The 23,503-nt window shown below is 44.6% G+C and overlaps 1 protein-coding gene across 2 annotated transcripts in view; it reads right to left on the bottom strand.

Moving 5' to 3' along the window:
- LOC110524761 (phosphatidylinositol 3-kinase regulatory subunit gamma) overlaps nt 1-23,503 on the bottom strand; it is a 323,905-nt gene that overhangs the window by 139,560 nt on the left and 160,842 nt on the right. For both annotated transcript variants that reach the window (XM_036978694.1, XM_036978695.1), the window contains exons 6-7: nt 20,719-20,920; nt 17,709-17,794 (exon numbers count right to left, since the gene is read on the bottom strand). In XM_036978694.1, coding sequence (XP_036834589.1) covers nt 17,709-17,794; nt 20,719-20,920 — 288 coding nt within the window. The remainder of the gene's footprint in view (nt 1-17,708; nt 17,795-20,718; nt 20,921-23,503) is intronic.

Genomic DNA, 23,503 nt, shown 5'->3' with positions numbered 1-23,503 from the left:
ATGTATTGTTAGATTTTGAGTGAAAACCTCCTTCTATCAGCAGGGGCATTGAAGATGAAACGTGGCTGTGTCTTTCAGCATGACAATGATCCCAAACACACCGCCCGGGCAACGAAGGAGTGGAATCGTAAGAAGCATTTCAAGGTCCTGGAGTGGCCTAGCCAGTCTCCAGATCTCAACCCCATAGAAAATCTTTGGAGGGAGTTGAAAGTCCGTGTGGCCCAGCAACAGCCCCAAAACATCACTGCTCTAGAGGAGATCTGCATGGAGGAATGGGCCAAAATACCAGCAACAGTGTGTGAAAACCTTGTGAAGACTTACAGAAAACGTTTGACCTCTGTCATTGCCAACAAAGGGTATATAACAAAGTATTGAGATAAACTTTTGTTATTGACCAAATACTTATTTTCCACCATAATTTGCAAATAAATTCATTAAAAATCCTACAATGTGATTTTCTGGATTTTTTTAATCATTTTGTCTGTCATAGTTGAAGTGTACCTATGATGAAAATTACAGGCCTCTCTCATCTTTTTAAGTTGGAGAACTTGCACAATTGGTGGCTGACTAAATACTTTTTTGCCCCACTGTATATATATTTGAGAGAGAGCGAGGGAGGTGGAGAGTGAGAAAGAGAAAGAGGGAGACAGATGGGGCAGAGAGAGATATCCAAAGAGAGACTGGAAATCAACCAATCCTCCATCGTTAACACAATGGAAAGGTCAAAAGCATTATTATCTAAATGTTGAAAGTGTGTGGGCGACGGAGAGAAACAAAATGGTGCCATTTGAGGCCATGTGGCGGAGAGTGATGCTGGAGATGTAAGCTGGTGGGTCTTGACGGGTGATGTGTTGTAGATGTTGGCATATGGCTGTTTGAAGTATGTACAGTATGTGTATGTTTTGTATTGTAAAAAAAACAAAGAAAACTCTTACAAAAAAAGAAAGAGAGATTGGTCAAAATAAAGAGATTAATCAGAGAAGAGGAGAGGGGGAGAGACAGAGCTTTTATTGTGCCTACTAAAAACTAATCAGCGTGCCGTATCTGTATCAATTCAGCCATAAATCCCAGTCTCCTGTACTGTTCATCACGTGTCCTTGAGCATAGCAAACGGTCTACAGACCAGTCTGAGACTATAACGGTCTACAGACCAGTCTGAGACTGTAACGGTCTACAGACCAGTCTGAGACTGTAACGGTCTACAGACCCGTCTGAGACTGTAACGGTCTACAGACCGGTCTGAGACTATAACGGTCTACAGACCAGTCTGAGACTGTAACGGTCTACAGACCAGTCTGAGACTGTAACGGTCTACAGACCGGTCTGAGACTATAACGGTCTACAGACCAGTCTGAGACTATAACGGTCTACAGACCAGTTTGAGACTATAACGGTCTACAGACCAGTCTGAGACTATAACGGTCTACAGACCAGTCTGAGACTGTAACGGTCTACAGACCAGTCTGAGACTGTAACGGTCTACAGACCAGTCTGGGACTATAACAGTCTACAGACCAGTATGAGACTATAACAGTCTACAGACCAGTCTGAGACTGTAACGGTCTACAGACCAGTCTGAGACTATAACGGTCTACTTGTGTATTTGAGTATTTTCAAATACACGGCCCAAAACAATTACTTTTCCCTCAGTATTTGAATGGTTCTTTGCAACAACAACAAACATATATGTATTTGATAGTGCTTTCAAATACTTTCGTAGAAGACTATTTGAAACTCTTCCTAAAGCTGGTCGCACGACCAAACTGAGCAAACGGGGGAGAAGGGCCTTGGTCAGGGAGGTGACCAAGAACCCGATGGTCCCTCTGACAGAGCTCCAGAGTTCCTCTGTGGAGATGGTTAGAACCTTCCAGAAGGACAACCATCTCTGCAGCACTCCACCAATCAGGCCTTTATGGTAGAGTGGCCAGACAGAAGCCACTCCTCAGTAAAAGGTACATTACAGCCTGCTTGGAGTTTGCCAAAAGGCACCTAAAGGACTCGCAGACCATGAGAAACAAGATTCTCTGGTCTGATGAAACCAAGATTGAACTCTTTGGCCTGAATGCCAAGCGTCACGTCTGGAGGAAACCTGGCACCATCCCTAAGGTGAAACATGTTGGTGGCAGCATCATGCTGTGGGGATCTTTTTCAGTGGCAGGGACTGGGAGACTAGTCAGAAATTACAGAAAGCTGAATCGAGCAAAGTACAGAGATCCTTGATGAAAACCTGCTTAGGACCTCAGACTAGGGTGAAGGTTCACCTTCCAACAGGACAACAAACCTAAGCACACAACCAAGACAACGCAGGAGTGGCTTCGGGACAAGTCTCTGAATGTCCTTATGTGGCCCAGCCAGAGCCCGGACTTGAACCTGATCGAACATCTCTGGAGAGACCTGAAAGTAGCTGTGCAGCAACACTCCCCATCCAACCTGACAGAGCTTGAGAGAATCTGCAGAGAAGAATGGGAGAAACTCCCCAAATACAGGTGTGCCAAGCTTGTAGCGTCGTACCCAAGAAGACTTGAGGCTGTAATCACTGCCAAAGGTGCCTCAACAAAGTCCTGAGTAAAGGGTCTGAGTAGTTATGTAAATGTTATATATTTCAGATTTAATACATTTGGTAAAATTTCAAAAACTCTGTTTTTGCTTTGCCATTATGGGGTATTGTGTGTAGGAAAAAATGTAATCAATTTTAGAATAAGGCTGTAACGTAACAAAATGTGGAAAAAGTCAAGGGGTCTGACTACTTTCTAAATGCACTGTACATAGACAGGGATGGATAGATAGAGAGAGGGGTGGGGGGGGGGGGGGGGGGGGGGATTGGTGCCCCGATGTTCCCTCTCTGTGACCCGCTCTGTGCTTAAATGGACGCATACGAGTTTGTCTTTCTGTGTCTGTGTGTGTGTGTGTGCGTGTGTGTGCGTATATATGCATGAGTGTCTGTCTGTGTGTGTGTGTACGTGAACAGTGCCGGTCTGTAGCCTGAGACGTGAACATACTGCCCACGGAGAGGCATCAGTTAGTTGCCATTCTACGCATCACTGCTCTGACGATAACATCATCTGAAGGTGCTGCGTACACACACAACTGGGAGCAACCAGTGAAGGGAGTCTACTTGGTAGTCTATGGACACCAGTGAAGGGATTCTACTTGGTAGTCTATGGACACCAGTGAAGGGAGTCTACTTGGTAGTCTATGGACACCAGTGAAGGGAGTCTACTTGGTAGTCTATGGACACCAGTGAAGGGAGTCTACTTGGTAGTCTATGGACACCAGTGAAGGGAGTCTACTTGGTAGTCTATGGACACCAGTGAAGGGAGTCTACTTGGTAGTCTATGGACACCAGTGAAGGGAGTCTACTTGGTAGTCTATGGACACCAGTGAAGGGAGTCTACTTGGTAGTCTATGGACACCAGTGAAGGGAGTCTACTTGGTAGTCTATGGACACCAGTGGATAACGGGACAAAGTGCTACTGTAGGGCCATTCTCTCTCTCTCTCTCTCTCACACACACACACACACACACAAACACACACACACACACACACACACACACACACACACACACACACACACAGAAAATGTAAACTGGGCTCTACCGCTCGTAATGTTTAAAAACATGACCTATGCAACATTAACCAATTAAAAACTGTTCTGTAGCAATGAGGTTTGAGCTTAGACTATAGACCCAATACATTACCTGAATATAGTCATTGCTTAAATTGCACTGCCATTTTGAAATTATATTTAAAAAATATAGGCATAGGATCACACTAGTAATAGATAATTTGTTGTACTACAGCTGAGTGAGCATAATAATTTGTTTATTTTTTATTTTATTGGACTGATGACCTGCATCTGATTGTCAGTCTGAGGGGAGGGAGGGGTGCCTCTCACCCAACTCACCAACCATCTGCTCTCCTTCCCTCCGCTGAGAAACAGGGAAACTTGCCATAATATGGATTTGGTCTTTAAACAGATAGGGCTATCTTCTGTATACCACCACTACCTTGTCACAATACAACTGGCAACTGGCTCAAATGCATTAAGAAGGAAAGAAATTCCACAAATTAAATTTAACAAGGCACACCTGTTAATTGAAATGCATTCCAGGTGACTACCTCATGAAGCTGGTTGAGAGAATGCCAAGAGTGTACAAAGCTGTCATCAACGCAAAGGGTGGCTACTTTGAAGAATCTCAAATCTAAAATATATTTTGATTTGTTTAACACTTTTTTGGTTACTACATCATTCCATATGTGTTATTTCATCGTTTTGATGTCTTCACTACTAGAAAATAGTAAAAATAAAGAAAAACCCTTGAATGAGTAGGTGTGTCCAAACTTTTGACTGGTTCTGTACATCAATTACACACATAAAAGAACACGCACGCACACACACACACACACGCGCGCACACACACACACACACACACACACACACACACACACACACACACACACACACACACACACACACACACACACACACACACACACACACACACACACACAGAGAAGTCGTCGAGTCGTTCTCTAATCAAACTGAATCATTTCAAACTAAAACGTATGGTTCCTGTCTCGTATCGGAACCCATATATCAAATCAAATCAAATCAAATGTATTTATATAGCCCTTCATACATCAGCTGATATCTCAATATCAGATACGTATCCAATATCTAATGTCTATGAAGGGATGAGGGGCTGTTTGATGTGTAGTCATACAATAAATAACATACTATGTCCACTCTCAATACTGAACATCAAGCAACACATCCTTTCCCATGCTAAACCAAGCCAGCCAGGGATGAATGGGCTGCTAAATAAACCCAGCCAGCCAGAGACGAATGGGCTGCATTGGCAGTTAAAGGGGGCTTAGGGGAGTAATGATCTATATCTATGCAGTAGTAGTTGAGAGAAAAGGGAGAGAGTGAGTGAGTGAGTGAGTGAGTGAGTGAGTGAGTGAGTGAGTGAGTGAGTGAGTGAGTGAGTGAGTGAGTGAGTGAGTGAGTGAGAGAGAGAGAGAGACAGACAGAGAGTGAGTGAGTGAGAGAGTGAGAGAGAGAGACAGAGAGTGAGTGAGTGAGAGAGACAGAGTGAGTGAGTGAGTGAGTGAGAGAGAGAGAGAGACAGACAGAGAGTGAGTGAGTGAGAGAGTGAGAGAGAGAGACAGAGAGTGAGTGAGTGAGTGAGAGAGACAGAGTGAGTGAGTGAGTGAGTGAGAGAGAGAGACAGAGAGTGAGTGAGTGAGAGAGACAGAGAGTGAGTGAGAGTAAATGTGTGTGTATGTGTGGTAGCTAGTTAGTTAACCTGCGTATGATGTGGACTAGTAGCTGAAGCAGTACATGACCTTTCCTCCATGTCACCTCTCTATTCTAGATTACCTTTGACCCTGGAGCTGTCCTCTATGTCTCATCTATCTCTAAGCCTCCGACTATTGTCTAATTTCAGACTCCATTACTGCCTCTCTCTCCCCTGAACCCCCAGCACCCCCCAGTCCAGACCTAGGGACCCCTTCAGGGCTTGTTTTTGATAAATTAGCCCTTAGCTGGGAACGTACAGGATGACCAGAGGGAAACAAAGCAGTAGTGAGGTGGGGAGAAAATATAACGTGTGTGTGTGTGTGTGTGTGTGTGTGTGTGTGTGTGTGTGTGTGTGTGTGTGTGTGTGTGTGTGTCATTACATGGTACAGTGAGCCAGGTGATTGAGAGCAGCTGAGGGAGCACAGGAGGGCACACAAATACATACACACACACCGACTGGGAATTTCCGGAGCCAGCCACCCTATCCTGATTGTGTGTGTGTGTGTGCGTGTGTGTGCGTGTGTGTGTGTGTGTGTGTGTGTGTGTGTGTGTGTGTGTGTGTGTGTGTGTGTGTGTGTGTGTGTGAGTAAGGGGTGAGTGAAATTGAAGACCTAATAGATAGCTCTACTATACTACAGCTCTGAATATTACACCCACACACACAAACACACACACGGGCTGTATCACCGCTGGGTACGGCAACTGCACCACCCGCAACCGCAGAGTACTCCAGAGGGTGGCGCGGTCTGCTCAACGCATCACTGGGTGAAAACTACCTGCCCACCAGGACACCTACAGAACCCGATGTCACAGGAAGGACAACAACCGCCCGAGCCACTGCCTGTTCAACCCGCTTCCATCCAGAAGGTGAGGTCAGTACAGGTGCATCAAAGCTGGGACCCGAGAGACTGAATAACAGCTTCTATCTCAAGGCCATCAGACTGTTAAATAGCCATCACTAGGCTGCTGTCCTATATACATAGACTTGAAATCACTGGCCACTGATGGCGCCGAAGAACATGGCTGATGTTTTACATTCTCCCAGCCAATTGTGCTTATTCATTTTTTTGTGTTTTGTGTAACTTATTTTTTTTACTTATTTTGTACAAAATGTTGCTGCTACTGTCTCTTATGACCGAAAATAACTTCTGGACATCAGGACAGCGATTACTCATCTAGCACTGGAAGAAACTTTTTCCGTTAATGAGTCCGACGAGAAGGATATACTGCTTTCACTGGAACAGGCCCAGATCCCCGGCATTTGCTTGAAGAAAAGACGCAGGAAAAGGGGCCGCAGATCGGGCTAACTTCTGAAAATCCGTAGGCAAACGTAGGCAAACTCCCACTGCCATCCGTTCTTCTTGCTAACGTGCAATCATTAGAAAATAAAATTGATGACCTACAATTAAGATTATCCTACCAACGGGACATTAAAAATTGTGAAATCTTACATTTCACCGAGACGGGGCTGAACGATGATACGGATTACATAGACCTGGCAGGATTTTCCAAGCACCGGCAGAACTGAGACGCTACGTCTGGTAAGATAAGGGGTAGTTGTGTGTGTCTATTTATCAATAACAGCTGGTGTGTGATGTAGAGTACCTTAAGCTGTAGACCACACTATATACCAAGAGAGTTCTCATCTATATTATTCGTAGCAGTCTATTTGCCACCACAGAGTGAAGCTGGCACTAAGACCGTTCTCAACCAACTCTATAAGGCCATAAGCAAAGAACAACATGCTCACCCAGAAGCGGCGCTCCTAGTGGCCGGGGACTTTAATGCAGGAAAACTTAAATCTGTTTTATCAAATTTTTACCAGCATGTCACATGTGCAACCAGAGGAGAAAAAAGTTCTCATTTACAATTGCGACCTGGCCAAGATAAAGCAAAGCAGTTCGACACATACAACAACACAGAGTTACACATGGAGTAAAACAAACATACAGTCAATAATACAGTAGAAACAAGTCTATATACGATGTGAGCAAATGAGGTGAGATAAGGGAGGTAAAGGCAAAAAAAAGGCCATGGTGGCAAAGTAAATACAATATAGCAAGTAAAACACTGGAATGGTAGATTTGCAGTGGAAGAATGTGCAAAGTAGAAATAAAAATAATGGGGTGCAAAGGAGCTAAATAAATAAATAAATAAATAAAATAAAATAAATACAGTAGGGAAAGAGGTAGTTGTTTGGGCTAAATTATAGGTGGGCTATGTACAGGTGCAGTAATATGTGAGCTGCTCTGACAGCTGGTGCTTAAAGCTAGTGAGGGAGATAAGTGTTTCCAGTTTCAGAGATTTTTGTAGTTTGTTCCAGTCATTGGCAGCAGAGAACTGGAAGGAGAGGCGGCCAAAGAAATAATTGGTTTTGGGGGTGACCAGAGAGATATACCTGCTGGAGCTGGTGCTACAGGTGGGTGATGCTATGGTGACCAGTGAGCTGAGATAAGGGGGGACTTTACCTAGCAGGGTCTTGTAGATGACATGGAACCAGTGGGTTTGGCGATGAGAATGAAGCGAGGGCCAGCCAACGAGAGCGTACAGGTCGCAATGGTGGGTAGTATATGGGGCTTTGGTGACAAAACGGATTGCACTGCGATAGACTGCATGCAATTTGTTGAGTAGGTTATTGGAGGCTATTTTGTAAATGACATTGCCGAAGTCAAGGATTGGTAGGATGGTCAGTTTTACAAGGGTATGTTTGGCAGCATGAGTGAAGGATGCTTTGTTGCGAAATAGGAAGCCAATTCTAGATTTAACCTTGGATTGGAGATGTTTGATATGGGTCTGGAAGGAGAGTTTACAGTCTAACCAGACACCTAGGTATTTGTAGTTGTCCACATATTCTAAGTCAGAGCTGTCCAGAGTAGTGATGTTGGACAGGTGGGCAGGTGCAGGCAGCGATCGGTTGAAGAGCATGCATTTAGTTTTACTTGTATTTAAGAGCAATTGGAGGCCACGGAAGGAGAGTTGTAATGGCATTGAAGCTTGCCTGGAGGGTTGTTAACACAGTGTCCAAAGAAGGGCCAGAAGTATACAGAATGGTGTCGTCTGTGTAGAGGTGGATCAGAGACTCACCAGTAGCAAGAGCGACATCATTTGAGAAACCAAGGCTGTCGAGTCTGCCGATGAGGATGTGGTGATTGACAGAATCGTAAGCCTTGGCCAGATCAATGAATACGGCTGCACAGTAATGTTTCTTATTGATAGTGGTTAAGATTTCGTTTAGGACCTTGAGCGTGGCTGAGGTGCACCCATGACCAGCTCTGAAACCAGATTGCATAGCAGAGAGGGTATGGTGAGATTTGAAATGGTCGGTAATCTGTTTGTTGACTTGGCTTTCGAAGACCTTAGAAAGGCAGGGTAGGATAGATATAGGTCTGTAGCAGTTTGGGTCAAGAGTGTCCCCCCCTTTGAAGAGGGGGATGACCGCAGCTGCTTTCCAATATTTGGGAATCTCAGACGACACGAAGGGGAGGTTGAACAGGCTAGTAATAGGGGTGGCAACAATTTTGGCAGATAATTTTAGAAAGAAAGGGTCCAGATTGTCTAGCCCGGCTGATTTGTAGGGGTTCAGATTTTGCAGCTGTTTCAGAACATCAGCTGACTGGATTTAAGAGAATGGGAAATGGGGAAGGCTTGGGCGAGTTGCTGTGGGGGGTGCAGTGCTGTTGACCGGGGTAGGGGTAGCCAGGTGGAAAGCATGGTCAGCCGTAGAAAAATGCTTATTGAAATTCTCAATTATAGTGGATTTATCAGTGGTGACAGTGTTTCCTATCTTCAGTGCAGTGGGCAGCTGGGAGGAGGTGTTCTTAATCATTAATCATCTCATATGTATATACTGTATTCTATCCTATTCTACTGTATCTTATCTCGTCCATATATTTATATATTCTTAATTGTGTATTTGGTATATGTTGTGAAATCGTTTGATATTACTTCTTAGATATTACTGTACTGTCGGAGCTAGAAACACAAGCATTTCGCTACATTCGCAATAACGTGTGCTAAAAAAGTGTGACTAATACAATTTGATTTGATTTGAAACACACAGCTATACAAAAACACTCTCCCCATGTTTGAGGCTTAATCTCAGCACAGCTCTTAATAACCTTGTACGCCTCTGACAAACACACATAGACACACACGTGAACACACACAGACAAACACACACAGAGGCAGGCATGGTGGCTCTGTGGTAGAGTACTGCCCTGCTGCTCACCCCACAGCAGGATTACAAGATAAGTCTTCACTTTCAGGGCCATGACACTATCATGACACTACCATGAACTCTAAAGTCATACAGTGACACATACAATCTTACACTCACCCCACAGTGGTTGTTGAGAGAGAGAGAGAGAGAGAGAGAGAGAGAGAGAGAGAGAGAGAGAGAGAGAGAGAGAGAGAGAGAGAGAAAGAGAGAGAGAGAGAGAGACAGAGACAGAGAGAGAGACACAGAGAGAGAGACACAGAGAGAGAGACAGAGAGAGAGACACAGAGAGACACAGAGAGACACAGCGAGACACGGAAAGAGAGACACAGAGAGAGAGACACAGAGAGAGAGACACAGAGAAAGAGACACAGAGAGAGAGAGATACAAATACAAATTCCATCTAGACACTGTTGCCCTAGAGCACACAAAAAAACTATATATACCTTGGCCTAAACATCAACTTCCACAAAGCTGTGAACGATCTGAGAGACAAGGCAAGAAGGGCATTCTATGCCATCAAAAGGAACATAAAATTCAATTCCAATTAGGATCTGGCTAAAAATACTTGAATCAGTCATAGAGCCCATTGCCCTTTATGGTTGTGAGGTCTGGGGTCCGCTCACCAACCAAGACTTCACAAAATGGGACAAACACCAAATTGAGACTCTGCACGCAGAATTCTGCAAAACATCCTCCGTGTACAACGTAGAACACCAAATATGAGCAGAATTAGGCCGATACCCACTAATGATAAAAATCCAGAAAAGAGCACACACACACACACACAGAGCAGCTGTTGAATTACATCAGGACACATGCTCTGATTAATAACACTAACTAATAGCTTGGTTGGGTGGGTTCATGACAGTCTCTACTCTAACAGAGAACACCAGAGACCTGGTCTGAATTGACGGTGAGTGGACTTAAGTTCAGTTTAAAGGCCTAAACGTACAGAGTAATAATCATTACCAAATAAACTGGCTACAGGAACGTTTCACAGTCACACCCAAACGGTTCAAAGTTGCACCTCATTTAAACACATCCCACATTATTTATGTGATGTTTTGTTTTCATTTTGTGTAAATCTTTTTTTTACTGCAAATGGCCCCCAGATTTTTATCATAGCCCATTTTTTACGGACATGGAAAGCATCACACTAGAATGGAGAACATCATAAAGATTGGACTTGGTACTGACTGTAAACCCTGCTATAAACACAGAGGGAGACAGAAGAGAGGGAGGGGGAGATATGAAAACAGAGAGGGTAATTTACTTTCTCCCTGTCTCTTACCCTTTCTCTCCCCCTCTCCGTCCCTCTCTCGTACCCTCCCGTCCTCCCCTCTCTCTCTCCCTCTGTCTCTCTGTCTCTTTCTTCCCTCCCTCTCTCTCTCTCTCTCTCCCTCCCTTCTCTCCCCCTCTCTCCCTCCCCACTTCTCTCCCCCTCTCTCCCCTCGCCCTCCCCCTCTCTCTCCCTCTCTCTTACCCTCCCATCCTCCCCTCTTTCTCTCGCTCTCTCTTACCCTCTCTCTCTCTTACCCTCTCTCTTACCCTCTCTCTCTCTCTCTTACCCTCTCTCTCTCTCTCCCCCTTTCCCTCTCTCTCCCTCTCTCTCTCTCTCCCTCTCTCTTACCCTCCCCCTCTCTCTCTCTCTCTCTCCCCCTCTCTTACCCTCTCTCTCTCTCTCTCTCCCCCTCTCTCTCCCTCTCTTACCCTCTCACCCTCTCTCTCTTACCCTCTCTTGCTCTCCTTCTCTCTCGCTTACCCTCTCTCTCCCTCTCTCTCTTACCCCCTCACTCCCTCTCTCTTACCCCCCTCTCACCCTCTATCTCTCTCTTACCCTCTCTCTCTTACCCTCTCTCTCCCTCTCTCTCTTACCCCCCTCTCTCTCTCTTACCTTCTCTCTTACCCCCCCTCTCTCTCTTACTGTCTCTCTCTCCCGCTCTCTCTCTCTTACCCCCCCTCTCTCTCTCTCTCTCTTACTTTCTATCTTACCCCCCTCTCTCTCTTACCTTCTCTCTTACCCTCTCTCTCTCTCCCTCTCTTACCATCTCTCTCTCTCTTACCTTCTCTCTTACCCTCTCTCTCTCTCCCTCTCTCTTACCCCCCCTCTCTCTCTTACCTCCTCTCTTACCCCCCTCTCTCTATTACCTTCTCTTTTACCCTCTCTCTCTCTCCCTCTCTTACCATCTCTCTCACCCCCTCTTTCTCTCTTTACCGTCTCTCTCTCTCTCTCTCTCTCTCTCTTACCATCTCTCTCACCCTCTCTCTCTCTCTTACCTTCTCTATTACCCTCTCTCTTATTCCCCCCCATCTCTCTTACCCTCTCTTACCGTCTCTCTCTCTCTCTCTCTCTCTTACCTTCATTCTTACCCTCTCTCTTACCCTCTCTCTCTCTATTTCCTTCTCTCTTTCTCTCTCTCTTACCCCCCCTCCTACCCTCTCCCCCTCTCTCCCTCTTACCCTCTCTCTCTCTTTCTCTCTCTCTCCTCTCTCGCTTACCCTCTCTCTCCCTCTCTCTCTCTTACCTTCTCTCTTACCCCCCCTCTCTCTTACCCTCTCTCTCTCCCTCTCTCTTACCCTCTCGCTCTCTTTCCTTCTCTCGTTCTCTCTCTCTTACCCCCCCTCCTACCCTCTCCCCCTCTCTCCCTCTTACCCTCTCTCTCTTACCCTCTCTCTCTCTCTCCTTCTCTCTCTCTCTCCTCACTCACTTACCCTCTCTCTCCCTCTCTCTCTCTCTCTCTCTCTCACTGCCTCTCTCTCCCTCTCTCTCTCTTACCCCTCCCCCTCTCTCTCTTACCTTCTCTCTTACCCTCTCTCTCTCCCTCTCTCTTACCCTCTCGCTCTCTTTCCTTCTCTCGTTCTCTCTCTCTTACCCCCTCTCCTACCCTCTCCCCCTCTCTCCCTCTTACCCTCTCTCTCCTCTCTCTCTCTCCTCTCTCTCTTACCCTCTCTCTCCCTCTCTCTCTCTCTCTCTTACCTCCTCTCTCTCTCTCTCTTACCTTCTCTCTTACCCCCCTCTCTCTCTCTCTTACCCTCTCTCTCTCCCTCTCTCTCGCTCTCTTACCTTCTCTCTTATCCCCCCTCTTTCTCTCTCTCTCTCTTACCCTCTCTTACCATCTCTCTCTCCCTCTCTCTCTCTCTTACCCTCTCTCTTGCTCTTTTATTTTCAGAGCAACACGCTCACAGCCACAATGAATCCATCAGTATCTGACAGGCCCAGTCATCCAAGACGAGGGAAGTCAAACACAAGCCCACAAGATCTATCTTTAAACGCAATGTTTTACCAACAAACTTTCCCTGCCTGGAACACATTAAGACCCAAATAAATGGCCTGGGGCCGGGAGGAGGGGGGATGGTTAGGATGGTTGGGTGTGTTTGTGTGTATGTGTAGGGGGAGGGGGGTTGTCTGTTCCATTCGCTAGGCTGTGGGCAGGGGTTGCGTGCCTTCGGCAGGGGAAAATAAGTCATAACAGAGTCAAAAAGGCTGTGTGTGAATGAGTTTGTTTTCTTAGTTTGTATTTTTTCTTGGTTGGTAACGCTATTATGGCGTGATGGTAATGCCTGACAGATTGACTGGTTGAGCTGGGTTCCACTGAGGCCTAAAACTCCTGCTCCATCAAATACATAGATGTACACACACAAAGGATTGACCACTCAGGTAAAGGCCGTATCAGGTTGGAATTGTAAGATTTTAAGACTCCATTTGCAGTAGGCTTGGTTGGGCCTATTCAGGGGTTAACAGTGCACCCATGGGAGCTAGTCTAACCTTTGACCTGGGCTAATGTAGAGCTCGGCGGGATGCTCATTATGGGGCCAGTTGGGGAGAAAATTGTTCACGCATGAACCTGAACTCTCTCTTTCTCCCCACAGCCGTGAAGTGCTCTCCACCACTGGCCCCATAACGACTTGAACCTGACCTCCCTCTTTCTCCCCACAGCCGTGAAGTGATCTCCACAAACAACATTTTACCAGTTTCTCACAGCAGGAAAATAATCCCGCAGCAACAGGGAATGTTAATTATTATGTGGATTAATTGCCATTTTTGCAGGGGTTGCTAATTTTTTTGTTAGAATAAATCAAGTCTGACATTTTAAAATGCAAATTACAAACTTTAGAAGCCTTTTAAAACATTGAATACACTACAATTTGCATTTCCTGCTGCACAGGAAAATAGTCTGCGACAAGTTATGACAACAGTACCTGCATCTGTCCACACTATGTGGCTACTCTGCCCCTTTCAAAGACACATATTCAATCTGACAAATGAGGGATCTGTGGACTTGACTTCTGCGACAAGCAGGGGAACATAAAATATTAAAATGATTTGTCTTGAGTTGCCAGAATAGAGACGATCATAACTAGCGATATAATATTTATTTAACTAGGCAAGACCGTTAAGAACAAATTCTTATTTTCAATGACGGCCTACCGGGGAACAGTGGGTTAACTGCTTTGTTCAGGGGCAGAACGACATATTTTTACCTTGTCAGCTCGGGGATTCGATCTTGCAACCTTTCGGTCCAACACTCCAACCACTAGGCTCCTTGCCACCCCACAATATATAGAGATACGGTATGCTATACTGGACAGTCATTCAAGCAATCGCAAAATGTCAAGATGATCTTGAAGAGATTCCATCCATCCACTCAGAGAGCTTGTCTAGTGGGTTGTGTCAGACAGGTTATAAAACGAGCTGCATGTCAGAGACATCACAAATAGACAGCAGTCTTTGTTGGTGTGATGTAACCCTGCCAATACACACACTTAAAGCATCACTGGGACTTCAACACAATGTCTGTCTGGAGGCTGAATACATTATAGCGTTCCCCACTCCACTTTCTTATTAATGCCCAAAACCTTCACCTCCATTGCTATGTAATTGCTAGGCAATTACACCCAATTACAACTGTTAACAAGGCACTGTAACTATAGTACTTAGAGCATAAACACACGGGTATAAGAGCTGCTGTAATGTAAAGGCCTAGTGGTATCAGTGTTGAGCAGCAACTACCCTAAACAGGTTTCCACTTTCATTGCTGCCTCCGCCTCTCAAATTCCCTAAAAATACCCTAAATTATGTCCCCCTAACCCCCTAAACACCTAACCCCATGTCTTGTCCCCCCCATCACGCCCCCTGGCTCTGACCCTCAGGGTGGTGAAAGCTTACCCCATAAACCGCTCTCTGTTCCAAGCATGCTGAGTGTGATGATTGGCTCTGAGTTATGGTGCGTTTGTTCTGGCCAAGGTCAAGTCCAAGGGTTAATATAGGACCTGGCATTCATGTTTACAACCATAACATTGGTCTGAAGGAAGGGGAGTAGAGATGGCCGTGTCAAAGTTAAAGCCAATCTGAGATGTACTGGCATATTCTGTTGTTCCACCCCTGTCATCAACCACAACATTACCCATAACCCCTTCCCCTTTCCCAACCCCATCCCTAGCAACCATGTTAAAAAAATGTATTTAACTAGGCTAGTTAGCTAAGAACAAATTCTTACTTACAATGACAGCCTACCGGGGAACAGTGGGTTAACTGCCTTGTTCAGGGGCAGAACGACAGATTTTTACCTTGTCAGCTCAGGGATTCGATCTAGCAACCTTTCAGATACTGGCCCAGCGCTCTAACCACAAGGTTACCTTAACCATAACCTGGCTCGATATCCACTGACCCCATAACATTAACCCCAACACAAGCCCCCACACACACCCGCCTGACCCCATAACCTTAACCTTAACCCCAACACAAGCCCCCACACACCCCCGCCGCCTGACCCCATAATCTTAACCAAAATCCCAACCCTCATAATCAACACACACCTGCTGTCTGACCCTTAACACCTCATTCAGTACCCCACCCACCCACCGCCTGTCTGTCTGTCTGTCTGTCTGTCTGTCTGTCTGTCTGTCTGTCTGTCTGTCTGTCTGTCTGTCTGTCTGTCTGTCTGTCTGTCTGTCTGTCTGTCTGTCTGTCTGTCTGTCTGTCTGTCTGTCTGTCTGTCTGTCTGTCTGTCTGTCTGTCTGTCTGTCTGTCTGTCTGTCTGTCTGTCTGCCTGCCTGCCTGCCTGCCTGCCTGCCTGCCTGCCTGCCTGCCTATCTGTCTGCCTGTCTGTCTGGTTGGTTGGCTGGCTGGCTGGCTATCTGTCTGTCTGGTTGGCTGGCTGGCTGGCTGGCTATCTGTCTGTCTGGCTGGCTGGCTATCTGTCTGTCTGGTTGTCTGGCTGGCTGGCTGGCTAACAAAGACACTTTCACACAAATGCAAATGTACACGCACGCAAGCACACACAAAAACACACACACACAAACTTATACAGAGGTTACAAGACAATCCTAACAACCTCTTTAGGTCTAATTATCTTCTCTGACAGTGTTACCCTGAGGTTGGCTGACCCTCCAGGCATTGTTTCTGCTACATAAACACCGGAGAACCAGCCAGAGAAAATTAACAGATGCCGTTAAGTTATCGCAGCTTTCGTGGCAAAGCAAACAAATGGAGGAAGATGTATGGTATTATTTTATGCTATACGCACTATTTGTAACAGTAGCTCAGGACATTTCATAAACCAAACTGCTCTTTTCCACTGGAGGTTGTGGTAGAGAGGGATTCCAAGTCGTTTTCCCACTGTGAGAAATACATAAGTTAAATAAACTACATGGCCCAGCTTTGGGCAGCTGCTCAATTATTTTCATTAAAACCACCAGATATAACAAACCCAAGCTGGCAGTGGGCTGATTCTTACAGGAAGGACAGAATACAGAAAGTCCACTCTCTGCCAGAACCCTGCCGAGCCTTCTAGAACCAGCCTGTCCTTAGATAGTATTACCACTATCCCATTCTACAGACATCCTGCCACTGCAGATAAATTGTGACCTCTCGCTGGGCCTGGGTCGCTCTGTATGCCACACAAACTCGCACCCACGCAAGCACACACACACGCACCCAAGCACGCACTCATACACACACGAGCGCACACGTATGCATGCACCGAAGCAAGCACACACAAACAGAGCCTTCTTCCCATGACCCACACACATCGTACTGACAGACAGACATCGTACTGACAGACAGACATCGTACTGACAGACAGACATCGTACTGATAGACAGATATCGTACTGACAGACACACATCGTACTGACAGACAGACATCATACTGACAGACAGACTTCGTACTGATAGACAGACATCGTACTGACAGACAGACATGGTACTGATAGACAGACATCGTACTGACAGACAGACATCGTACTGAGAGACAGACATCGTACTGACAGACAGACATCGTACTGAGAGACAGACATCGTACTGACAGACAGACATCGTACTGATAGACAGACATCGTACTGATAGACAGACATCGTACTGATAGACAGACATCGTACTGACAGACAGACATCGTACTGACAGACAGACATCGTACTGATAAAACAGTGGTGACCACAGAGTGACTCGTCTATATTTAGTTCTGGATGACCTCATCCTTCACTCCTCCTCTCCCCTCCCCTCCTTACCCCTCCTCCCCATCCTCTCTCCTCCCCCCTCCTCCCTCTCCCCTCCTCCCCAGAGTCCTTCTCACCCCTCCTTTCCCCTCATCACCCCTCCCTCACCCTTCCTGTCCCCTTCTCAACCCCTCTCTCCCCTCATCACCCTTCCTCTCCCCTCCTCCCAACAGATTTCCCCTCAACCCTCCCCACCTCTCCTCACCTCTCCCATCCCTCACCCTTCCTCTCCCCTCCTCCCCACAGATTCCTTCTCACCTTTCCTCTCCCCTCATCACCACTCCCTCACCCTTGCTCTCCCCTTCTCACCCTTCCTCCCCACTCATCACCCCTTCCTCCCTCTCCCCACAGAGTCCTCCTCAGGCAGGTCCTCAGGCAGGTCTGTTGTCGTAGCGGAACAACAAACTGCACAGTCATATGTAGGTGTGTCTGTCATATTATGAAACATGATGAAGCTGAACTGTGAGACACATCGAATAATACAGAGGACCTCTGTATTCTCTATTGATGTAAAGATGAAGGCCTTCCTGTGGACCCTGTTCAGAAGCAGTGCACTGTGTAGAACATCTGAACCCATTTGTGACACAGTACTTGTATAAGTCCATGACCCTCCACCATGTTGGCACAGGGAGGGGGGGGGGGGGGGTCGGGGGGGTGCTGCAGGTCGGATCCAAAGGGGGAGTGTCCTACCTGGGGCTGCCTGTATCTCCACCAGTCCCCCGGCTGCAATCAGGGCCTCCATGATCTTCACGTGGTGTTCTGGGTTTACGTCCGTACTGCAGGACAGGCAGGGAGATAGGTCAGAGGTCAAAGGAAGGGACAGAGAGGTCGAGAAGTCATTGATGTAAATATTGACATAAACATAACATTGTGTTGTTGGGGAGTCAAGAGTTACAACGTCACTTGAATAGAGCGAGAAAGAGGGGAGGGGTGAAAAAGAGAGAGAGCATGCTATCCATCAGATAACAATACAAGCTATTTGTATGGTTGAACTGCATTAGAAAATTAAACAAAATGGCTTCTTTGAAGGAATTGGAAAACTAGTACAAGTTCTAGTGATAGTTTCTGGGGTATGAACCCGTTCCCTCCTTCCCTCCCTCCCGCTCTCCTCTATTGAATTTTGCCTGCTGCTGGGTCAGAGAAACTGTTGATTAACTTAGGTACTTATTCCCTATAATTCAAGTCCTGTGGTGGCTGTGTGACGGACCTCTCTCGGAGGAAGATGACTAAACAAAATGACTTTTTGAGGCATGATACACTTTCAAATCAAATCAAATCAAATGGTATTGGTCACATACACATGGTTAGCAGATGTTATTGCGAGTGTAGCGAAATGCTTGTGCTTCTAGTTCCGACAGTGCAGTAATATCTAACAAGTAATCTAACAATTTCACAACAACTACCTTATACACACAAATCTAAGAAAAGGGATGGAATAAGAATATCTACATATAAATATATGGATGAGCGATGGCCGAGAGGCATAGGCAAGATGCAGTAGATGGTTTAAAATACAGTATATAAACTCAGCAAAAAAAGAAACTGTCTTTCAAAGATAATTCGTAAAAATCCAAATAACTTCACAGATCTTCATTGTAAAGGGTTTAAACACTGATTCACATGCTTGTTCAATGAACCATAAACCATCAATGAACATGCTGTAAATAATTGCTGAACATGCAATTAATGAACTGTATGATCTACTACTATATGATCTACTACTATATGATCTACTACTATATGATCTACTATATGATCTACTACTATATGATCTACTACTATATAATATACTACTATATGATCTACTATTAGTATATGATCTATTACTATATGATATAGTGATATATCTATTACTATATGATATACTGATATGATCATACACTCCATGATCTGCGTTTTTTTGGTTTTGGAAGTACTTGGCAGAGTTCTCTGCCTGGCATGGCGCTAAATGGTTAAGAAGACCCTTCTCCCTGCCCTGCCGTTTCTCTCTTTGGTCTAATCCACTGAGCTTACGTCTGAGTCCCAAATGAGAGTACGTAGTGCATTACTTTTGATCAGAGTCCTATGGGCCCTGGTAAAAAGTAGTGCACTACATAGGGATTATTGTGCCATTTGGGTTACATCCTATGTTAGAAAGGTCAGACAAACAGACTTATGTTGGCCTCCCTCCATCTGTTTCTCTGGTGGTTATGGCTGGGGGGCTGGAGCACCATGGGTCAAGTTTTCATAAAAAACCTGACAGAGCGACGGGCCAGAGAGAGCAATGCATTCTGGGACAGCCCAGCACGCTCACTCCTTCTGGTGACGTCAGAGGCGAGCGACAGAGCGAGTGGAAGAGGCTACGCAAATATCACGAGTTCTGACTCATTGACTGTAATCTCCTATTCCAGATTTCTTTGTAAACAGAAGCCAGAAACGGACATTCCTGCGTGATACAGAGCAATTCGGAGAGCAATTCTCCCGGTGAGCTTTGGCAGTGTATGCGAAGAACAAACAGCATACTCAACATGCTAATGCTTTCCCACTGGACAAAAACAGTTTGAATTAACGTTGTTTCCACATCATTACAACCAAAACAATATGCGTGATGACGTTGAATCAACGTGGAAAACGGATTGGATTTGCAAAAAGTCATTTAGTCTTTTTTTCACCCAACTTTTAACCTAAATCAAAAGACATGGTGACATTTTTTTTGATTTCAAGTTGAATTAACTTTAGTTGACAACTCAACCAAATGTAAATCCAAACTATACGTTTCTGAGAATGTCAGTATACAGTGGGGAGAACAAGTATTTGATACACTACTTTCCTACTTACAAAGCATGTAGATCTGTAGGTCTGTAATTTTGTAGGTCTGTAATTTTTATCATAGGTACACTTCAACTGTGAGAGACGGAATCTAAAACAAAAATCCAGAAAATCACATTGTATGATTTTTAAGTAATTAATTTGCATTTTATTGCATGACATAAGTATTTGAAAACCTACCAACCAGTAAGAATTCCGGCTCTCACAGACCTGTTAGTTTTTCTTAAAGAAGCCCTCCTGTTCTCCACTCATTACCTGTATTAACTGCACCTGTTTGAACTCGTTACCTCGGCAGTGTTCCAAATACTTGTTCTCCCCACTGTATATATATCTGAGAATGTCAGTATATATATCTGAGAATGTCAGTATATATATCTGAGAATGTCAGTATATATATCTGAGAATGTCAGTATATATATCTGAGAATGTCAGTATATATATCTGAGAATGTCAGTATATATATCTGAGAATGTCAGTATATATATCTGAGAATGTCAGTATATATATCTGAGAATGTCAGTATATATCTGAGGATGTCAGTATATATATCTGAGAATGTCAGTATATATATCTGAGAATGTCAGTATATATATATCTGAGAATGTCAGTATATATATCTGAGATTGTCAGTATATATCTGAGGATGTCAGTATATATATCTGAGAATGTCAGTATATATATCTGTGAATGTCAATATGAGAATATATATGAGAATATAGCATGCATGAGACCCATGCTTGATATGTTTCCTATACCTGTTGGATATACCTGGAACCAAAAAAAGATTTTAAAAGGGTTCTCCTATGAGGACAGCCGAATAACCATTTTAGGTTCTTGATAGCACCTTTTTTCCAGCACCACACAACTTCACCAATGCACCAATCAGTCTTACCAGAAGTGGGAGTGTTTGAAGATGGCCTCACTGAAGGTCTGGCCTAGAAGCCTGGGGCTGGCCTGGTTCTGAGCCCCACTCTGGGCCACCCTGACCAAGTGTCTGGTGAGGTGCACCAGGAGCTGGTGGTTGGCCTGGGGGACACTGGGGGACTCTAGGATCTTCTTCAGCTTCTCGCCACACTCCTCCACGCTCTGAGTCTCTGGAGTAGCAAGACAGAGAGAGGGGGAATGAGTACAAGTGTGAATTGTATTTGTGTGTGTGTGTGTGTGTATGCGTGTGCGCTGGGACAGAGAGCCAGGCACTAATAACAGAACACACCTACAGTGCCTTCAGAAGGTTTCCACACCCCTTGACTTTCTCCATATGTTGTGTTACAGTCTGAATTCAAAATGGATTAAATCTCGCCCATCTACACACAACACCCCATAATGACAAAGTGAAAACATGTTTTACGACATTTACAAATGTATTGAAAATGAAATACAGAAATATCAAATTTACATACAGTGCATTCGGAAAGTATTCAGACCCCTTGACTTTTTCCACATTTTGTTACGTTCCTGCTGTATTTCAGCCCTCATTGATCTCCACACAATGTCCCATAATGACGAAGCAAACATCTTTTTTTTTTTTTTTTTTTTGCAAATATATAAATGTAAAAAACTGAAATATCACAATTACACAATTATTCAGACCCTTTACTCAGTAAAAGGTGTTGAAGCATCAGCGATTACAGCCTCAAGTCTTCTTGGGACACTACAAGTTTGGCACACCTGTATTTGGGGAGTTTGTCCCATTCTACTCTGCAGGGGTACCTGCAGGGGAACCTTCACCCCAGTCTGAGGTCTTGAGCACTCTGGAGCAGGTTTTCATGAAGAATCTCTGTACTTTACTCCATTCATCTTTGCCTCGATCCTGACTAGTCTCCCAGTCCCTGCTGCTGAAAAACATCCCGACAGCATGATGTTGCCACCACCATGCTTCACCGTAGGGATGGTGCCAGGTTTCCTCCAGACGTGACGCTTGGCATTCAGGCCAAAGATTTCAATCTTGGTTTCATCAGCCCAGAGAACTTTGTTTCTCATGGTCTGAGAGTCTTTAGGTGCTTTTTGGCAAACTCCAAGCGGGCTGTCATGTGCCTTTTACTGAGGAGTGGTTTCCGTCTGGCCACTCTACAATAAAGGCCTGATTGTTGGAGTGCTGCAGAGATGGTTGTCCTTCTGGAAGGTTCTCCCATCTCCACAGAGGAACTCTGGAGCTCTGTCAGTGTGACCATCAGGTTCTTGGTCCCTGACCAAGGCCTTTCTCCCCGATTGCTCAGTTTGGCCGGGCGGCCAGCTCTAGGAAGAGTCTTGGTGGTTCCAAACTTCTTCCATTTAAGAATGATTGGGGACCTTCAATGCTGCAGAATTTTTTTGGTACCCGACAATTCCGTCAAGCTCACAAATTGGTTTTTGCTCTGACATGCACTGTCAACTGTGGAACCTTATATAGACGTGTGTGCCTTTCCAAATCATGTCCAATCAAATGGATTTACCACAGTTGGATTCCAATCAAGTTGTGGAAACATCTCAAGGACTATCAATGGAAACAGAATGCACATGACCTACATTTCAAGTCTCACAGCAAAGGGTCTGAATACTATTTAAATAAGGTATTTAATTTTTTATTTTTAATAAATTAGCTGTAATTCTGAAAAGCTGTTTACGGTTTGTCATGATGGGGTATTTTATGTATATTGATGAGAATAATATATTTTTTAATCCATTTTAAAATAAGGTTGTAATGTAACAAAATGTGGAAAAAGTCAAGGGGTCTGAATCATTTCCGAATGCACTGTAAGTATCAGTGATTCTAACATAACACTTTGTTTTCAGGAAATAAAGTTAATTTCTTTCCCACAGTTTTTGCAGTTTTACTTTAGTTGCTTACTGCAAACAGGATGCATGTTTTGGAATATTTGTATTCTGTACAGGCTTCCTTCTTTTCACTCTGTCATTAAGGTGAGTATTGTGGAGTAAATACAATGTTGTTGATCCATCCTCAGTTTTCTATCACAGCCATTAAACTCTGTAACTGTTTTAAAGTCACCATTGGCCTCATGGTGAAATCCCTGAGCGGTTTCCTTCCTCTCCGGCTACTGAGTTAAGATGGACACCTGTATCTTTGTAGTGACTGGCTGTATTGATACACCATCCAAAATGTAATGAATATCTTCACCATGCTCAAAGGGATATTCAATGTCTGCTTTTTTTTTTACCCATCTACCAATAGGTGTCCTTCTTTGTGAGGCATTGGGAAACCTCCCTGGTCATTGTTGTTGAATCTGTGTTTGAAATTCACTGCTTGACTGAGGGATCTTACATATACACGGCATTTGGAAACTTTTCAGACCCCTTCCCCTTTTCCACATTTTGTTACGTTACAGCCTTTTCCTAAAATGGATGAAATAAATAAAAGTCCTCATCAATCTATACCCAATACCCCATAATGACAAAATGAAAACAGGCTTTTGGAAATGTCCATGCAACTTATTATGTGACTTGGTTAAACACATTTTTACTCCTGAACTTATTTAGGCTTTCCATCACAAAGGGATTGAATAATTATTGACTCAAGACATTTCAGCATTACATTTTTTATTAATTTGTAAAAAATGATTGGGTATTGTGTGGAGGCCAGTGACACAAAATCTAAATTTAATACATTTTCGATTCAGGCTCTAACACAACAAGGAGAAGTCAAGGGGTGTAAACACTTTCTGAAGGTCTAATCAGTCATT

This window comes from Oncorhynchus mykiss, chromosome 5 (genome assembly GCF_013265735.2).
Source record: "Oncorhynchus mykiss isolate Arlee chromosome 5, USDA_OmykA_1.1, whole genome shotgun sequence".
In the NCBI taxonomy this organism is placed as follows: Eukaryota; Metazoa; Chordata; class Actinopteri; order Salmoniformes; family Salmonidae; genus Oncorhynchus; species Oncorhynchus mykiss.
This window is presented reverse-complemented; position numbering and strand designations above follow the sequence as displayed.